The sequence below is a fragment of the Colossoma macropomum genome, unplaced genomic scaffold (assembly GCF_904425465.1).
Source record: "Colossoma macropomum unplaced genomic scaffold, Colossoma_macropomum, whole genome shotgun sequence".
Classification (NCBI taxonomy): Eukaryota; Metazoa; Chordata; class Actinopteri; order Characiformes; family Serrasalmidae; genus Colossoma; species Colossoma macropomum.
Window position 1 is genome coordinate 10,244,544 of NW_023494791.1, and position 15,358 is coordinate 10,259,901.

At 41.1% G+C, this 15,358-nt stretch overlaps 1 protein-coding gene across 1 annotated transcript in view; it reads left to right on the plus strand.

The window, feature by feature from the left end:
• The first annotated feature begins 309 nt into the window (after positions 1-309).
• prkceb (protein kinase C, epsilon b) overlaps positions 310-15,358 on the plus strand; it is a 137,233-nt gene continuing 122,184 nt past the window's right edge. Inside the window, exon 1 of the mRNA XM_036573827.1 lies at positions 310-1,999. Coding sequence (XP_036429720.1) covers positions 1,652-1,999 — 348 coding nt within the window. The 5' untranslated portion in view covers positions 310-1,651. The remainder of the gene's footprint in view (positions 2,000-15,358) is intronic.

A 15,358-nucleotide genomic window follows, 5' to 3' on the forward strand; every position in this document is an offset into this window, starting at 1 on the left:
CACGCCTCGTGACGTCACGAAAACAGTGAACATAATACGAGCTGTTTTGCAGCTTAGTTTCCATATATGGACTGTTTGGACTGTGAATGGTACGTTGAGACATTTTAACACATTATATCAGACGCTGTTATTTCAAAACGGTTTTCCGTGAAAGGGGCCCTTTAATATCAGCTATAAACAGAGATATTAAACCATATGCATCGCCTTTTGCTTTCAGACTGAAATCCCCATCAACGCCCTCGTGAGAGCACCTCCCGAAGTTCCTCCCACACAACAAAGCTCTGGTCTGCTCCCACATCACAGTGAGAATTCCAGCCACGAGGTGGCGCCTTAGCAGAACACATGAGGGACAGCATGCAACCCACACAACAGGTCTTTATGCAATCCTGGATATACAATGAATGAGAAGTGAAAGAGAAGTTAATGCGTTATTAACTATGTCTGTCTGTATCTTTTGGGGCCTGTCGAGTTTGACGTTAGTCTTAGAATCCTTGCTGACCAAACCTGAGCAGCGTGGACGGCATCAGCCTCGACAGTAACACTGTCGCAGACTCGAGTCACAGGAGATTGAAGGTAGCAGAAACAGATTATGATAGTTACGTGAGGCACTGTGGGACGTTTTTACGAAAAAAGATGGACTTGGCGAGCACCACGTCTGTTTATAGGCAACGGTCTGTCCTCGTAGCCTTATGATGAGCGCTGCTGGAGTGTAGGTACCAAAACAGGGACATCTAATAACAACTCACCTGATGAGCTCATGGCACGTATTGCGTATTGGGAGGGAAACATACAAGCAGACAGCTGGCGTTTCTCAGCGTAACGGCTTTAAGAACTTCCCAACCGTTCATAAATAAGCCGGGTTGAAAAAAAAAAAAAGAAAAAAAATGCAGATTCGTTCCTGGACTGCTGCATTCCCCCCATTTTGGCGCAGGGCTGCTTTGCAGAAACTGACGCGTTTTGCGCATTTCCTGCACTGCCGTTTACACAGTCTGGTGGAGGGGAGGGGAAGGGAGGAGGAGAGGAGAGGAGAGAGAGAGAAAGAGAGAGAGAGAGAAAGAGAGAGAGAGAGAGAGAGAGAGGCAGGTCTGCAGGAAATCGAGCGCCGACGAAGAGAGAAAACAGAGAAAACAAGCCGGGGAGGCTGAGAGAACCGCACGGAAAACCGTAACCAATCCTTCCGTCCAAAACCTTCGATCCCAGCGACTGGGCGTTGAGCTTTGGCGAGTCCAGGCGAACCCCAAATGCCTGAGGAGGAAAGAGGGGCTCCAGCTGCTGCTGGACGGTTCTCTGAGGGCTCGCTGCGTGGCTGCGTTCCTCTTCTACCTTCTTAACGTTGGATGATCGCTCTTTGCGAATGGTGAGTGGGGTTTCTGTGGGGGTCACATGCGGAAAACAAGGCGAGAGTGAAAGCCTGTGGAGCGCCTGTGGGACTAGACTTTGCATGATCAGCGAGGAGCAGGGCTTCACCGTTAGTTTCAGCAGGGAGTGTGTGTGGGGGGGTGCGTCCTAGAGGTCGTGGCTCCGGTGGACAGCTTTTTTCCCTGTTGAGCGGGATACGCGGTGGCAGGGTGGCTAGTGGGGGGACATTAAGGCCCCCAGCTTTTGGCCTAAGAAGAAGAAAGGACCTATACGCGACACGCTCTCCGCCGCCATGGTGGTCTTCAACGGCGTGCTGAAGATAAAGATTTGCGAGGCGCTGGATCTGAAGCCCACCGCCTGGTCGCTGCGCCATGCCGTGGGCCCCAAGACGCAGGGCTTCCTGCTGGACACGTACATCGCGCTGAACGTGGACGACTCGCGAGTGGGTCAGACGAGTACCAAGCAGAAGACCAATAGTCCCGCGTGGCACGACGAGTTCGTCACAGAGGTGCGCGGCGGCAAGAAGATCGAGCTGTCCGTCTTCCACGACGCGCCCATCGGCTACGACGACTTCGTGGCCAACTGCACCATCCAGTTTGAGGAGCTGCTGCAGAACGGCAGCAAGCACTTCGAGGACTGGGTACGTGCTTGGTCCCCTCTGCTTCACTCATTCAGCTGACGTGATTCAAATTTGCACCAGTCTATTAATTGTATTGTAATAAATGTCATGTGGATATGATGTGCACCTTTGAGGTCAGTGCTGTTCTGGTCTGAGACTGGTCCAGCAGAGTTTGGTCATTTCCCTGTTCGAAGACCTGATAATAACCGATTAGTGTGTTTGAGCAAAGAAAACACCAAACTGTGCTGGATACTGGACCCCCAGGACCACAGTTTGAGACCCCACACACATTCACCCTTGGCTTCTGGTTACAGTGTGTATATTGGTGTCTGTTGTCCTCCTCAGACTCAGTGATCCCCAGCTTTGGTCCTGGAGACCTCCTGCTCTCAGCACACCTGATCCAACTAATCAGCTAAATATCAAGCCCCTTCAGAGTTAGGGACCCTCTAATACTTTGAGGGTTCTAATATTTAGATACAGGCGGGGAAGGACATCTGCTGTCCTGGAGGGCCGGTGTCCTGGCAATTAACAAATGAATGTACTCAGGTGTGGTTGAGCTGATAAATCACCAATCTGTGCTGGACACAAGCCCTCCAGGACCAGAGTTGTCCACCTCTAATTTAGATCATGGGTTACCAGTTTAATCAATGGGCCGGTAAGGCTGCAGGTTTTAATTCCAACCAAGCAGAATTACACCTCATATAACTCACCAACTGTCTGAAGACTGAGGCCACAAGTGGATTTATGTATGTTCCTGCGCAGCCGCACTGGCCCTGTGCAGACAAGACTGGTGACACCTGCTCTAAGCACTGCAGGATCCAGGTGCGCTCCAGGACCAGAGTATGGATGCTGTAGTTTAACCCACTGTGCTGTGAAGTGCTTTTGCTTGATCCTTTCCTGCGTAATACTGGTTATTTTGGGTCTCAGGAAACATCTCCTTTCTTTCATGAATGTCAGATGAATGAGAAGTGAAACAGGGGGAAATGCATAGACAGCTGTGTCTTATGTGTCATGTCTGAGATGCACTCTGTAGCTCCAAAGAACATTCATACAGAACATCTCTAAGATCTTTAGAATATCACAATAGGTTTAAAATGAATGACAAAGACTCGGTGGGTATGTATTGATGGATTAGATGTAGTGATTCCAATGTAGCATAGTCGTACAGAATAGATTGTATTGAATGCCATAGCATATTTAAGGTAAACGCAGAGAGAAAGTACAGGATAGATAACTGCATTTTATGTGTTATGACTGATGTCCATTATAAACCTTAGGTGCTTTGGTTTCTATAGAAAGTATTAGAAGTGGGCGATATGGCAAAAGTATAATATCGCATTACTTCAAGAAATTTTCATGATGCATAATATGTCACATTATTTGTTTTTTTCAGACATCTGATTGGTTGGAACAAAGAAAAAAAAGAACCAGTAGTGCTACATTTAAAAAATAGTATCAAAAATTGTGAACACAGTGATTTTTATTGAATATTTTGCATGCTGTGTCACACTGTATCCAGTTAAATGGGACTAATTTTGCTCTGTTTATAATGAAACATGCAGTTGGTCAGTGTTCTACAAGTATGACAATATCCACCAGGATATTGTATTGTAACATAATGTATCACAGTAACAGTGTATATTGTCATATTGCCAAGCCCTAGCACGAAAAGTCCCCCAGTATCTCTTGATTTTCATCTAATCCCCATTGTTTTTGCCATGTGTGACTGTGTATGTGTGTCATTTTCTTCCCCTGTGATGTCAGCAGGTTCAGTATAGCGGCATAGGCCTCTGATCAATGTTCAGATAAGGTGGTTGCATAGAGACGACAAGAGAGGGTGCACAGCGTGTCATAGACTGCAGCTGCGCACAGCCATATTGCGCTCATGATGGTAAATGGCCAGACGAAATAAGATCAGGTTGCACTTTCATTTCAGTAGCAAGACAGGCAAGGTGTCTCGCTGGTCCAGGTTCAGCTGGTCCTGGTCACTCTCATGAGGTTAGCAGTTGGATGTTAAAGTGCCAAAATATCTGAGAACAGACTGTACTGCTACTGTGGCCACATACTGTATGTAGTATTTGGTGAATCAAGCATTATTGCAGTGCAGCAGTTCATCTTCAGCATTAAAGGGGAATTTCATTGATTGTTTAACATTTATTCATATTTTAATCATTAGGATGTAAAAACCTCATTCCGAGTGATTTAATGTGAAATGCTCCGTTTTATAGTAACATGCCAATTTAAAATTGTTTACAGTAGTAGTGATAGGAACCAGACGTCTGGAGCATTTACCACCTCTAAAGACTTCATCACAGAAAGCTGTTGCATGAAATAGGTATGAATAATGAAGCCTGAAACACTGTTTAACGATAATTTTGAGTGATTTAACACTTTTCCATTATCAGTATAACGTATAAAAACGTATGAAAAAACTCATGTATGGTTGTTTCGGATAGCAAAACAAATGGCTATATTTGCATTGTAAACATAGCGATCCGTTTCCTGCCACCACCGCTGTAAATCAATCTTGAGTTAATCTGAGGTAAGTTTCTCTATAATGAACCACTTCACATCAACTTCAGTTACAACTTAATGATTATATCATTATGCAGGAATTTTGAGAAATTGGTGGAATTCCCCTTTAATCAATTTGATACCATGGACAAATTGTAAAAAATGCAGCACCTTCAGGGTTTCCTGTTGTTGGGTTCACTTGATTAGATACTATTTAGTAATACATAAGTTAATCAATGTAGACTGGAAAGAATGATGCATTGAATTTGCTTGATTTAAATGTGTACTTCCACATTAATACAGTGCATCAACACAATACCTTTCAGTTTACACACTTTTGGCAGGCATTGTGTTGTTGTAATATACTTTATTAATGTTGAAATGACGTACATGTTTGAGTAAATTCAGTGTATCACTTTTTTCAGTGTAACTGGCTGTACAAAACGTTCAGATTGAGATTGAGAACCTTGCTCAGATAGCAATATTGTGGTGAGCCAAAAAAACCCGTACTGCCTTTTATCAATGACATTTTAGAGATAAAAATAATCGGGAGAATTGTTTAAGCGAGGTGCTTTCATATCAGTAACGTTTGAAATACGACTGCTTGTCTTGCCTTAACGTCTTTAAGTTGAAGTATCACTGCTATCTCTGCTTTGTACCGGAGTGCAGCATCAGTCTCCGTCCCTTTAAGGGTCCTAATATGGCAGGTGTACAGTATGTGATTGGGCTTGGCCACACTGTGGGCCTGGAGGCTGCTCTGCTCTTTGTTCCCTCGTCCAAGGCAGACAGCGATTTGAATTATTGATGTACCTCCATCAGATGCTGATCTAAAGAGGCGCTGCGCTCGCCTGGCAACCCGCACATTACCATTCCAAAGTGGACAAGCAGAAGATTGGGCCCCATTATGTTGGCACAAAGCCTTGGTGCACCTTCTGCGTGGTGGACCAAGCCATCCTGAAGTGACCTTCCTCATACACTGTGGTACATGTCCATACATGCAGAACAGTACAGATGTTCTCTGGAGATGAATTTCATAGTGAAACTAAGATTCAGCCTGGAGGTTGGTGAGGATTACTTGTTTTCCGGTTGCTAGTACTCAGCAAAACCCCCTCCATTGCCATAAGTAGCTGTGAGGACACAGAGGTCTGGATCATGGTAGTTTCAGAAGGGTTTTTTCATGTATCTCCATTCATGAGATTTAATGTGAAACCAGCGCCGTGCTGTTAACGTGGTAGTCTATGCTGGGATGTGATCATATTTTTGAAGATAATCGGATTTGATTGTTTTCCGTGAGCGCTGTCACTGTATAATGGTCGGTCAGTTAGTAAATTTGCGAGCACTTTCACTGTGTTATGGTTGGTCAGTAAGTAAATCTGCTAAGTTCTGACATATTTTCCTCACCCCTCCAATCACTGCTTAGCAACCATTGCTCTCCACCATTGCCTGAAGCCTTCATTTCATTATCAGTTTCAGTAGCTGCTCAGTTTAGGCTACAGGTTCTCTAGCTGGCAATATTACCAAGTAGGTGAGAAATTAGCAAGTAGATGAGAAGTTTTTCCGTTCCAATTATAACATACTACAACAAGCATGAGAATGTTCACTGTAAACTAGCACATTGATGTCATGTAACATAGTTAAAAAATCATTTGACTGTATTTTAACTGTATGAGTAGCCTACCTTCCTGTTAGCTGGGGTTTGGTGGAGACAGACTTTTAGACTTTTGCAGTAATCTGTGAGGACTGAAAAAGAGAGAGAAAAAAGACAAGCAGAGAGAGAGAGAGAGAGAGAGAGAGCGAGAGAGTGTCGGGTAAATGTGAAGCTGTCACCTGATTTAGTAAAATGAATTAATTACACTTAAACATGGTAACTGGAGTCAAATAAATTTATGGAACAGTAAGCAGTTCATGGAAGAATGGAGGGATGGGAAAGGAATAAATGAAAGGAAAAGGTGCAATGCAGTTCTGGATGATTAAATAGAAAGAATGTGAGATATAGGTCACTTTTTTGCAGAATGGACCTCTAATGGTCTAATAACTAGAATGGATTCTAGTTAAGGCCCTGCCCCGCTCTCTTGTGACTTGTATGAAGTTTTTAAACAGTAGCTTTCTAATAGGACATCACTGTCATACAGATGCTTGGTAGCATGAAAAGCTGAATAAGCTTAATGAAATTCAAATGATAAAAAATGTCTAAATTGTTGGATGAATAAAGTGCTGTGACTATTACTTAGAAGGGAATTCCACCAGTTTTGTCCAAAATTTCACCATAGTTCAGTGTTTGAGATGTAAACAAAGTCATTCAGAGTGTTTTGCTGTGAAATGGTGCATTGTAGAGAAATGTACTGACTCACGTTTTTCTTTTCAGTGGTCATAGTAACCAGGCGTCTTGATGTCTACATCGCAAATATAGCCATTTTATTAACAGTTCAGCACAATCAGTGCACCTGCACATGTCTTCTAAGATTTAAAAAAAAAAGATTTTTAATTTTTAAAAATGGTAAGAACTGAAAAAGTTATTTAAGTACTTTTATGTGATATTCAGCTTTAGAACACCCTGCACCCTACCTCACTGCAATAAGTGAATTTTAAAAAATGTGTTTAGGCCAAAGCAGTTGTCTCAAAAATATTGCAAATGAATGTCTCAGCCATCATGCAGTGTATTCATAACCATTTCATGTAATCATTTTCTGTGAAGGAGCTTTTAGAGGCATTGGAAGTTTCAGATGTTTGGTTCCTATCACTGTGAACAATTCTGACTTCTAACCAAAACAGTGCTTTTCACATCAAACCACTCTGAATGATTTTTTTTTTTTTACATCCTACCCATTTAATTACGCAGAGATTTTGGAAAAAATGGAGTTCGCCTTTAAAATCAATTACTGTATTTAAAAAAAAAAGATTAAAGATTGACTCACTGATTAACGAAGAATAGATGGGTGATGATTTGTGCGTTTATAATACATATTATCACTAAGGCCTACAGATAGTTACTGCACTGATTTCTCTATCTGCCTAAAGTTTTGAGGCAAGAAAGAGAGAGAAAGAGAGAGGTAGATAGAAAAACAGAGAGAAAGAGAGAGGTAGATAGATAGAGAGTCAGAGAGAAAGAGAGAATAAGCAAAGAGTGACAGAGACGGAATCTGTATGTAAGACAGATGTGCGTAGAAGTAGGCTTTGGCGTGATTTGTCACTTTACAAACTGTGCTTGCGTAACTCGGGAGCAGTCTGTGTGAAAATGTGCATGTGAGTAATTGATGATGAAGGTTGGATGGTTTCTGCTGCTTTAGATCTGAGCTGGGAATTTCTTATGCACACATTTTCTCAAGAAATTCACATGCTCACTTAAACCTAAACAAAACCAGCACTCTGCTCCTCAGACAATAGCTTTCCTTCTATTCTGCACTCGTGTGTGGAGTCTTGTTTATTTTAAGGCCATGTCGGTGCATCATTGAACATCATGGACAGCTCTGCAAATGTTAAGCGTCTCATCTCCGCTTACTTTGAGTTAGCACACTATGGTGGGACCTGCTGGAGGTGTGAAGCGTGAGATTGGCCGGCTGTGTAAACAGAGCGAGCTGGAGGGGTTAGAGTGGGACAACTCTACTTACCCCCCTTCAGGCCTTTTTTCTCTGTCTTCACTCAGTGTCTGTGGGCCCATCACCACAGCTTACTGCATACTGTTATTACCTCATAACGACCATAATAACCTTGGAGCCCTCCATTTAACCCTTTCACCTTGAAAGTTAAAGAAGTCACAGTTATTGTTGCATTTTTTTCAATTGTGCTTCTTTGAAACAAGTGAAACAATTAAAAAAAGTGCAGATTCTAAACTATGTGTGTACATAACAGATCATTTCTTAAGATGTCTGATGAAAAGTTGCTGAAAGAAAAACATTCATGTTTTTATCATTATTTTTTTTGTTGTGTTATCACTTATTGAGCTTGTTACAGAGGGTCATTCGATTATAACCAGCTCAGGAGCAGCACTGCATCATCAGGCTGAGGGCTTAAGTGCCTCGCCCAAAGGCACAACCAGAAATTCCCTGGGGTTTGAACCCACCACCCTCTGGGTTGCTGTCTCACCTCTCTTACCAAAAGGCCACCCCAAAACCAAATATAAACACAATTCTTTAGATTACTAACTATGCAATGAATTGTGTGAGTACTTTTAAGTATTTATGCCTTTTAAACAAGATGCACAGCAGAATGACGGTAATTGCTCTAGACTTCTAAGGGTTAGTACTGCTATACAAAGTCTGATATAATAAGTCTGAGACCACCTTTCACTTATTTCATTTCCAGTCAAAACTAACATAAAATACTACGTATTTATTTATTTGGAGATATTTCTGAAAAGATTAGATACAAGATAATCCACATGCTTAAGGACAGTGAAAGTTAAAGGGAAAGAAGTGATAAGAAAAAATGCAAATTCTTAAAAAAAATTTGACTCCTAACAACTGTAGAATGTCGAGTAGACCGCCCAAACTGTCGCCATCAGATAAACAGAGAAGATCAAGTTTCACTCTTGCTTCATAGAACAACTCAACACTATGGGGCTGAAAGGATGTGTAGCTGTTAAAAGCCCTTACTGACAAAAAGAAATAGACAAAAAACAAAGAAGCTGCTGGTGTTCTCAGAACAATGGTGACCACCCCAGAGTCCAGATTTCAACATTACTGAATGTGTTTGGGGTTACTGGGATTGTGAGGAGCAGAAAACACAACCAACTTCTAAGACTGAACTTTGTAAATGTGGTAAAATATCCCTCAGATTTCGTTGAAAAACTGAATGCAAGACTTCTGAAAAGAACTGAAACTGTAATAACAACACATACTAAGACAAATACTGAGAAACGAGTTTTCTGTTAAGTTTTTTTTGTTCCTGACGCTGAAAAAATAAATATCTTAATGGACTTCTTTGACTGGAAATTACATAAATGAAGAGTAGTCTCTGTCACTTTGTAGCACATATTTATTATTTATAATGCAGACCTGAGATTGTTTTTTTCACATGTACTTGATGTGAAAGGGAGAAATGACTGGATGAAGTTTTGAGTTCAGTGTATGTGCAGGACCACGCTTGTTACATTGCAATGCTTATTATTCAGAACCACATAGAGAGCCATGCAAACTGGTTATTCGTAAGTGTTTGGAACTGTATAGTAACGTGGCCATCTAAGAGGTGATAGCAAAGCTGCAGCCTTACATCTTTTACAAGCATGCTGTGCCTTTTGAAGGTCATTCTAGACCCCATGTGTCAAACACAGTGACCACGGGCCAAGTCAGGCCTGTGGCACAGTCCTATTCGGCCCGCAAAATTATTTTAATTTTCTGTTCTTATTAGCCCGTTTCACCCTGAGATGCACTACAGTCCCCAGCATGCAATGAACATAGTGAGTGTTCTGACCCCAACAACAAACTGTGGGCCAGCAGTTACGCAAAAAGAAAAAAAAGAAAAGATGCCTGATGTGTAGTTCAAGCAAATAGGCAGTTTTAAAAAACTACCTAAAACAATTTATTTCTATATAGAATTCTTTTTGAATCTGTGCCTATTTTGCTGTTGCAGTTTTGGCATATTTTGAATAAACAATAGCCCGTTCAGTTCATGGCAAAATAAACATGAAATAAAAACACAGCTGGCCCATAGAATTGCCTAGATTTTTTAATACGGCCCTTTCAGTGGTTGATTTTGACACCCCTGCTCTAGACAGAGTTCGTGGACCTGTCCAGATTTGAACATGACACAGTGTTACACATGCCAAGCGATATCTGTCCAAGAGACAACTGACTATTGCATTTTTTAAAGGCTAGTGTCACTGGTGAAGTGTAGGGCCATCTGAGTCAGATGATGTGATTTAATGTGTAGAGGTTATGCAATGTTGATAGTAATCACTGAGTGCATCCCAGTGGTTTACAGCAAGTGCTTTTCATTTAGGTGTGTTGGAGAAATTGTGTAACCTTGTACATATAAAAATACAGCCTACATAAGTAGATAACATAACAGTCAAACAACCAGTGTGGTGAGGGGGCTGTCTTGGTGCTCCCGCTGGCTGGACTGTTATTGTAAACTGTCCCTGCCTGCTAGTTCTCCTAACACAAGCTGTGTTAGTTTGCTATCATGCCTAGTTCTCCTTTATACTTCAATTGGTCATAGTGAAACTGTAAATTCCTCTACAAGTCGCTTCTACTCTACTGATTATCTTCTATGGGAACGCAAAATCCATGACTCAGCTTGAATTCTTGGCATTTAAACCAGACTTTGCGGCCTTAAATACATCAGCCTTACTCAAAGAAGGAGTTTCAGGGTGCGTGGACAGTTAGAAGGAGAGCAGCTAGATTTCAGACTACGAAGAGTTACCACCAGACCCTCGAGACATAGTGGGCGCCTTGGTCAGGTAGCAACTCGCTGTTGCTCTCCAAGGCTTCAGGAACGACGAGGCTTACAAGAAGCGGATAAAAACAGACAGAAGGGCTGGTATCTCCTTCGAGGCATGATGAAAGCACATTGTTCCTGGCATGGTGAGCAGTAGCAGAAAAACCAGTCTAAATAGGTATGACACAAGCCCACACTTGCTGCCTCCTCTGTACTACTGACTCAGTGCACAATATTTAGTTTGAGTCAATGCCTTTGAGACAGACTGCATGTGTGTGTTCTCATTCATGCCTTTCCCAGATCACACTTTACAAGTCGTTACACGTGCATCAGTGCCATGCCAGATTTCAGCGAGCAGTTTCGGCTGAAAGTGTTCTTGCCCATCTCTGTTGTCTGCATTCCTTGCAGTCTGTCTCCAGTTTGTGTGTCAGTGGTTTAGTGCATGATGGACGTGCGTAATATTGTGATGGATCAACACTAGCAGAGCGGATATTGCGATTAAAGTTTAACCTTAAAAACTTCTCCAAGTCAATCTTTAATAATTTCTGACGTTTGTTGTTGTCCACCTGCCCTAGATTACTGCCCTGGGATCAATGTAGTATTTTTTTGTGAAAGCAACAAAGAATCCAATCTGGTTCCCCAAAAAGTCGTATTCAAATGTCATAAAAGTCTGTTTGTACATTTAATGCAGTGCACAGAATAGAGATGGGTGTGTGGTGTGATCACGTGGAGAAGGGTGTGTGGAGATGCCTGCTACCTGCTGTATGTGTTGTTTGTCTTCTTTGTTAATCTATGAAACATGTCACCACTTCACCCTCTGGTTCCCCACCTTGTGCACAACAATAATTTTGCTTAATCATGATGCTGGGAGCCAATTACTGTATACATGGTATTCTAATCATCAGGCTGCCCATACGCAGCCCAGAAATCACAGGACAGCACAAGCAGTAAATGAAACTTAATCTAAAAGCTGTTAAAGGAAGTTAAGGAAAAGCTTTGGGAAGTTTTTGGTTCCTATAAGAGACAGGCAGTTTTACAACAGAAAGTAGGCCTGTCACAGTTATTACATATTACATACATGTCTGATCATAATTATTAGTTTAGGATTGTGAGGAGCAGAAAACACAACCAACTTCTAAGGCTGAACTTTGTAAATGTGGTAAAATATCCCTCAGATTTCGTTGAAAAACTGAATGCAAGACTTCTGAAAAGAACTGAAACTGTAATAACAACACATACTAAGACAAATACTGAGAAATGAGTTTTCTGTTAAGTTTTTTTTGTTCCTGACGCTGAAAAAATAAATATCTTAATGGACTTTTTTGACTGGAAATTACATAAATGAAGAGTAGTCTCTGTCACTTTGTAGCACATATTTATTATTTATAATGCAGACCTGAGATTGTTTTTTTTTCACATGTACTTGATGTGAAAGGGAGAAATGACTGGATGAAGTTTTGAGTTCAGTGTATGTGCAGGACCACGCTTGTTACATTGCAATGCATATTATTCAGAACCACATAGGAAGCCATGCAAACTGGTTATTCGTAAGTGTTTGGAACTGTATAGTAACCTGGCCATCTAAGAGGTGATAGCAAAGCTGCAGCCTTACATCTTTTACAAGCATGCTGGGCCTTTTCAAGGTCATTCTAGACCCCATGTGTCAAACACAGTGACCACGGGCCAAGTCAGGCCTGTGACAGATGACCGCTGTTGTTATTTACATGCAGTGGCTTGTGTGAATTGGTGACGCTTTCATCATTTGTGTTGAAGCAAATAATGAAATAGCACAAAAAAGTAGTGCAATGAAAATGCATTGCAATCTCATTTTGCTTGATGATAAGTGGGAGTGGTGGAGTGGGAGGTGAAACATGATATCATGGGTTAATATTATTTTTCCCCACACAGCGGTGCCATCCAAACTCGGAATATGTTTCAGAGGTGGTGAAAGGTTGTTGCATTTTGATGGAAGAAACAAAAATACTGTCTTTAAAATGTTATGATGAGTGCATCTTCTGTAAGAGGCACAATCCTGTTTATTTTAAATTTATATTATTATAATGTTAGACCATTTCATCACTCGCTGCACTACAATTCCCAGCAGGCACTGCAACATAATGTGCGCTAATCTATGGGGCAGTGGTTACACAAAAATAAAAGATGCCTGGTGTTTACCTCCTCGGGACATTAAAGAAGTTTAACAGTTATCTGTAGATAATGCAGCCTATTGTTTTATATAAAACAATTTATTTTCATTTAAAATGATCTTTGATTAGTTCAAGTATTCAGTGCCTATTTTGCTATTGCAGTTTGTATATTTTCAATAAACGATGGCCAGTTTAGGTCAAAAATGAAATAAAAACACAGTTGGCCCTCGGATTTGTTGAGATTTTTTAATTTGGCCCTTTTAGTGATTAGTTTGACACCCCTAAGCTAGATGATGCGCTTTGACTTATCAGTGGGGCTGGTTAGTACTGGGGAAGGGAACGACTGAGCTAACAAACCAATATCACTTTTATAACTTTTAAAAGCGTTTGTTTCAGGTTTTATTTAATGAAATTGATGTCCAAAATCACTGATCCAAGAGGCACCCTGTACTATAATTTCTTGACAGTTGTTTACTCAGAGCACTGTGTAGCTTGAAATGAGAAATGCATGTTATAATAGTAAAAGAAAAAGCATAGAAGAGCAGAGTAAACTCACAATCCTGTGGCTTAGTCATAAGTAGAAAGTTACTGCAGGTTTTAATGTTTCTGCTCATGTTTAAACCAAGTATTGCGGACCAAAATGTCAAAATCACTGGCCTCTCAACACGTACTGTGTGTAATGTTTGGAACATGAAGTCCCAGCGTACAGTGTGGAGGGCGGATGTAGCTAGCCAAGGGCACAACATGTTGTTAACAATTAACAGATGACCATTAACTCTTAACCAAAAACGACCACCTCCAAACAAACAACGGCAGTGGCCTATTCATGCTCGATTACACCTGTGTGTATTGTAGTGTCATTAACTAACAGGCTGTGGCCCAAATAACGCTGTAGTGAAATCCAGCTTCGTTCTGCTGCACTCACACATTCATCCAAAAGATCTCCATCCCACCTTCCCCCCCTCACGCAATCTTCACAGTCTATCTGCCTCTCCCTCCAATTATCTCTCCGTCTCTCGCCCTGTTCCCTAAATAATCTTGCTTTTGCTAATCCCTTTTCTCCACTTCTCTTTTAAGACTGTGACTCTGCTTGTTTGTTCTGGCCTTGCTTCCTCATTACCTACATGTCTCTCACTCCTCTCTCATCCTTCACTCTGCCAATACTCTTTCACTTTCCATTGAACCTCATTGGCAAGCAGTCAATTCTGATGCCTAATCTAGAGTCAGTAAATCTCCAGTTAATAGTCACGGTGATCAGGATGTACCGCACAGCTGCAGTGTAAATACAAATTGTTAGGTTTGAAACACTTTTCTGTAATATTTTAAATACGTCACAGTGGTTAGTTGAGCTGTTACCTCGTTAGAAAACAAACCAGGGAAAGCTTGATCTGTGATGCATGTTATGGTTACTGGAAGCTGTTTAAAAACATAACATCTGGCTTTACATTGTGGTGTAAACGTCATCATCATCATCATCATCATCCACTGATATCATCTTTACTGTCAATATTAAAGGAATGGTTTGGCAAAAAATCAACTCTACATCTTTTTCCAGTTACCCCAGATGTGGTCACTTAGCCATGTAGACCATGTTTGGTGCCATAATTTTACATGCAGCACTGGAGCTATGATGCTAACATTGCTAATAAGCACTAGAAGTCAATAGTCACCCAAATCGTCTTTGTAAATACATCAACAAAACTTCCCCCATTGTGCTCAAACTGCATCCAGCCCTTTATTAAGGCCGTGTGGACTTATATGGAGGTTTATGACTCAATATGACTCAATATTACTGTCAACTTTAAAAATGCACAAAACTTCACCTCATAGGGGACCACAGAATTACTGTCTGTCTGTAGTGACTTTTGACTTCCAGTGTTTGTTAGCAAGGTTAGATTCGTAGCTCAAGTTTTAAACTAAAGAAGCCAAATGTGGACTCTAAACATGTCTTGGTTGATTGACTAGTGGAGGCGGAAAAATGTAAAATTTGATGTTCCACCAAACTAGTTCTTTAAAAAAAAAAAAGATTTGAGTCGGCACTTTTTCATATTTTATTTTGATGTCAAGAAATGGTAAAAACATGAAGGAACAGGACTGTATGCACAACAATAACTTTTCTTCAGATTGAAATCGTAATAGAACATCTCCTTTTCTACTACTTATTAAACTTCAGGAATCCACACTTTTGAAAGCATGTTTATACTCGATTGTGTTCAAACCGAACATTCCAGAATCAGAGCTGTTGAATCACCAATCAGATGCGTGGATGCATTTTACACTGCTGCCATCCATCCATCCATCCGTGCCTTCATTCATTCTAGGGATGCACCGGTCATGATTTTTT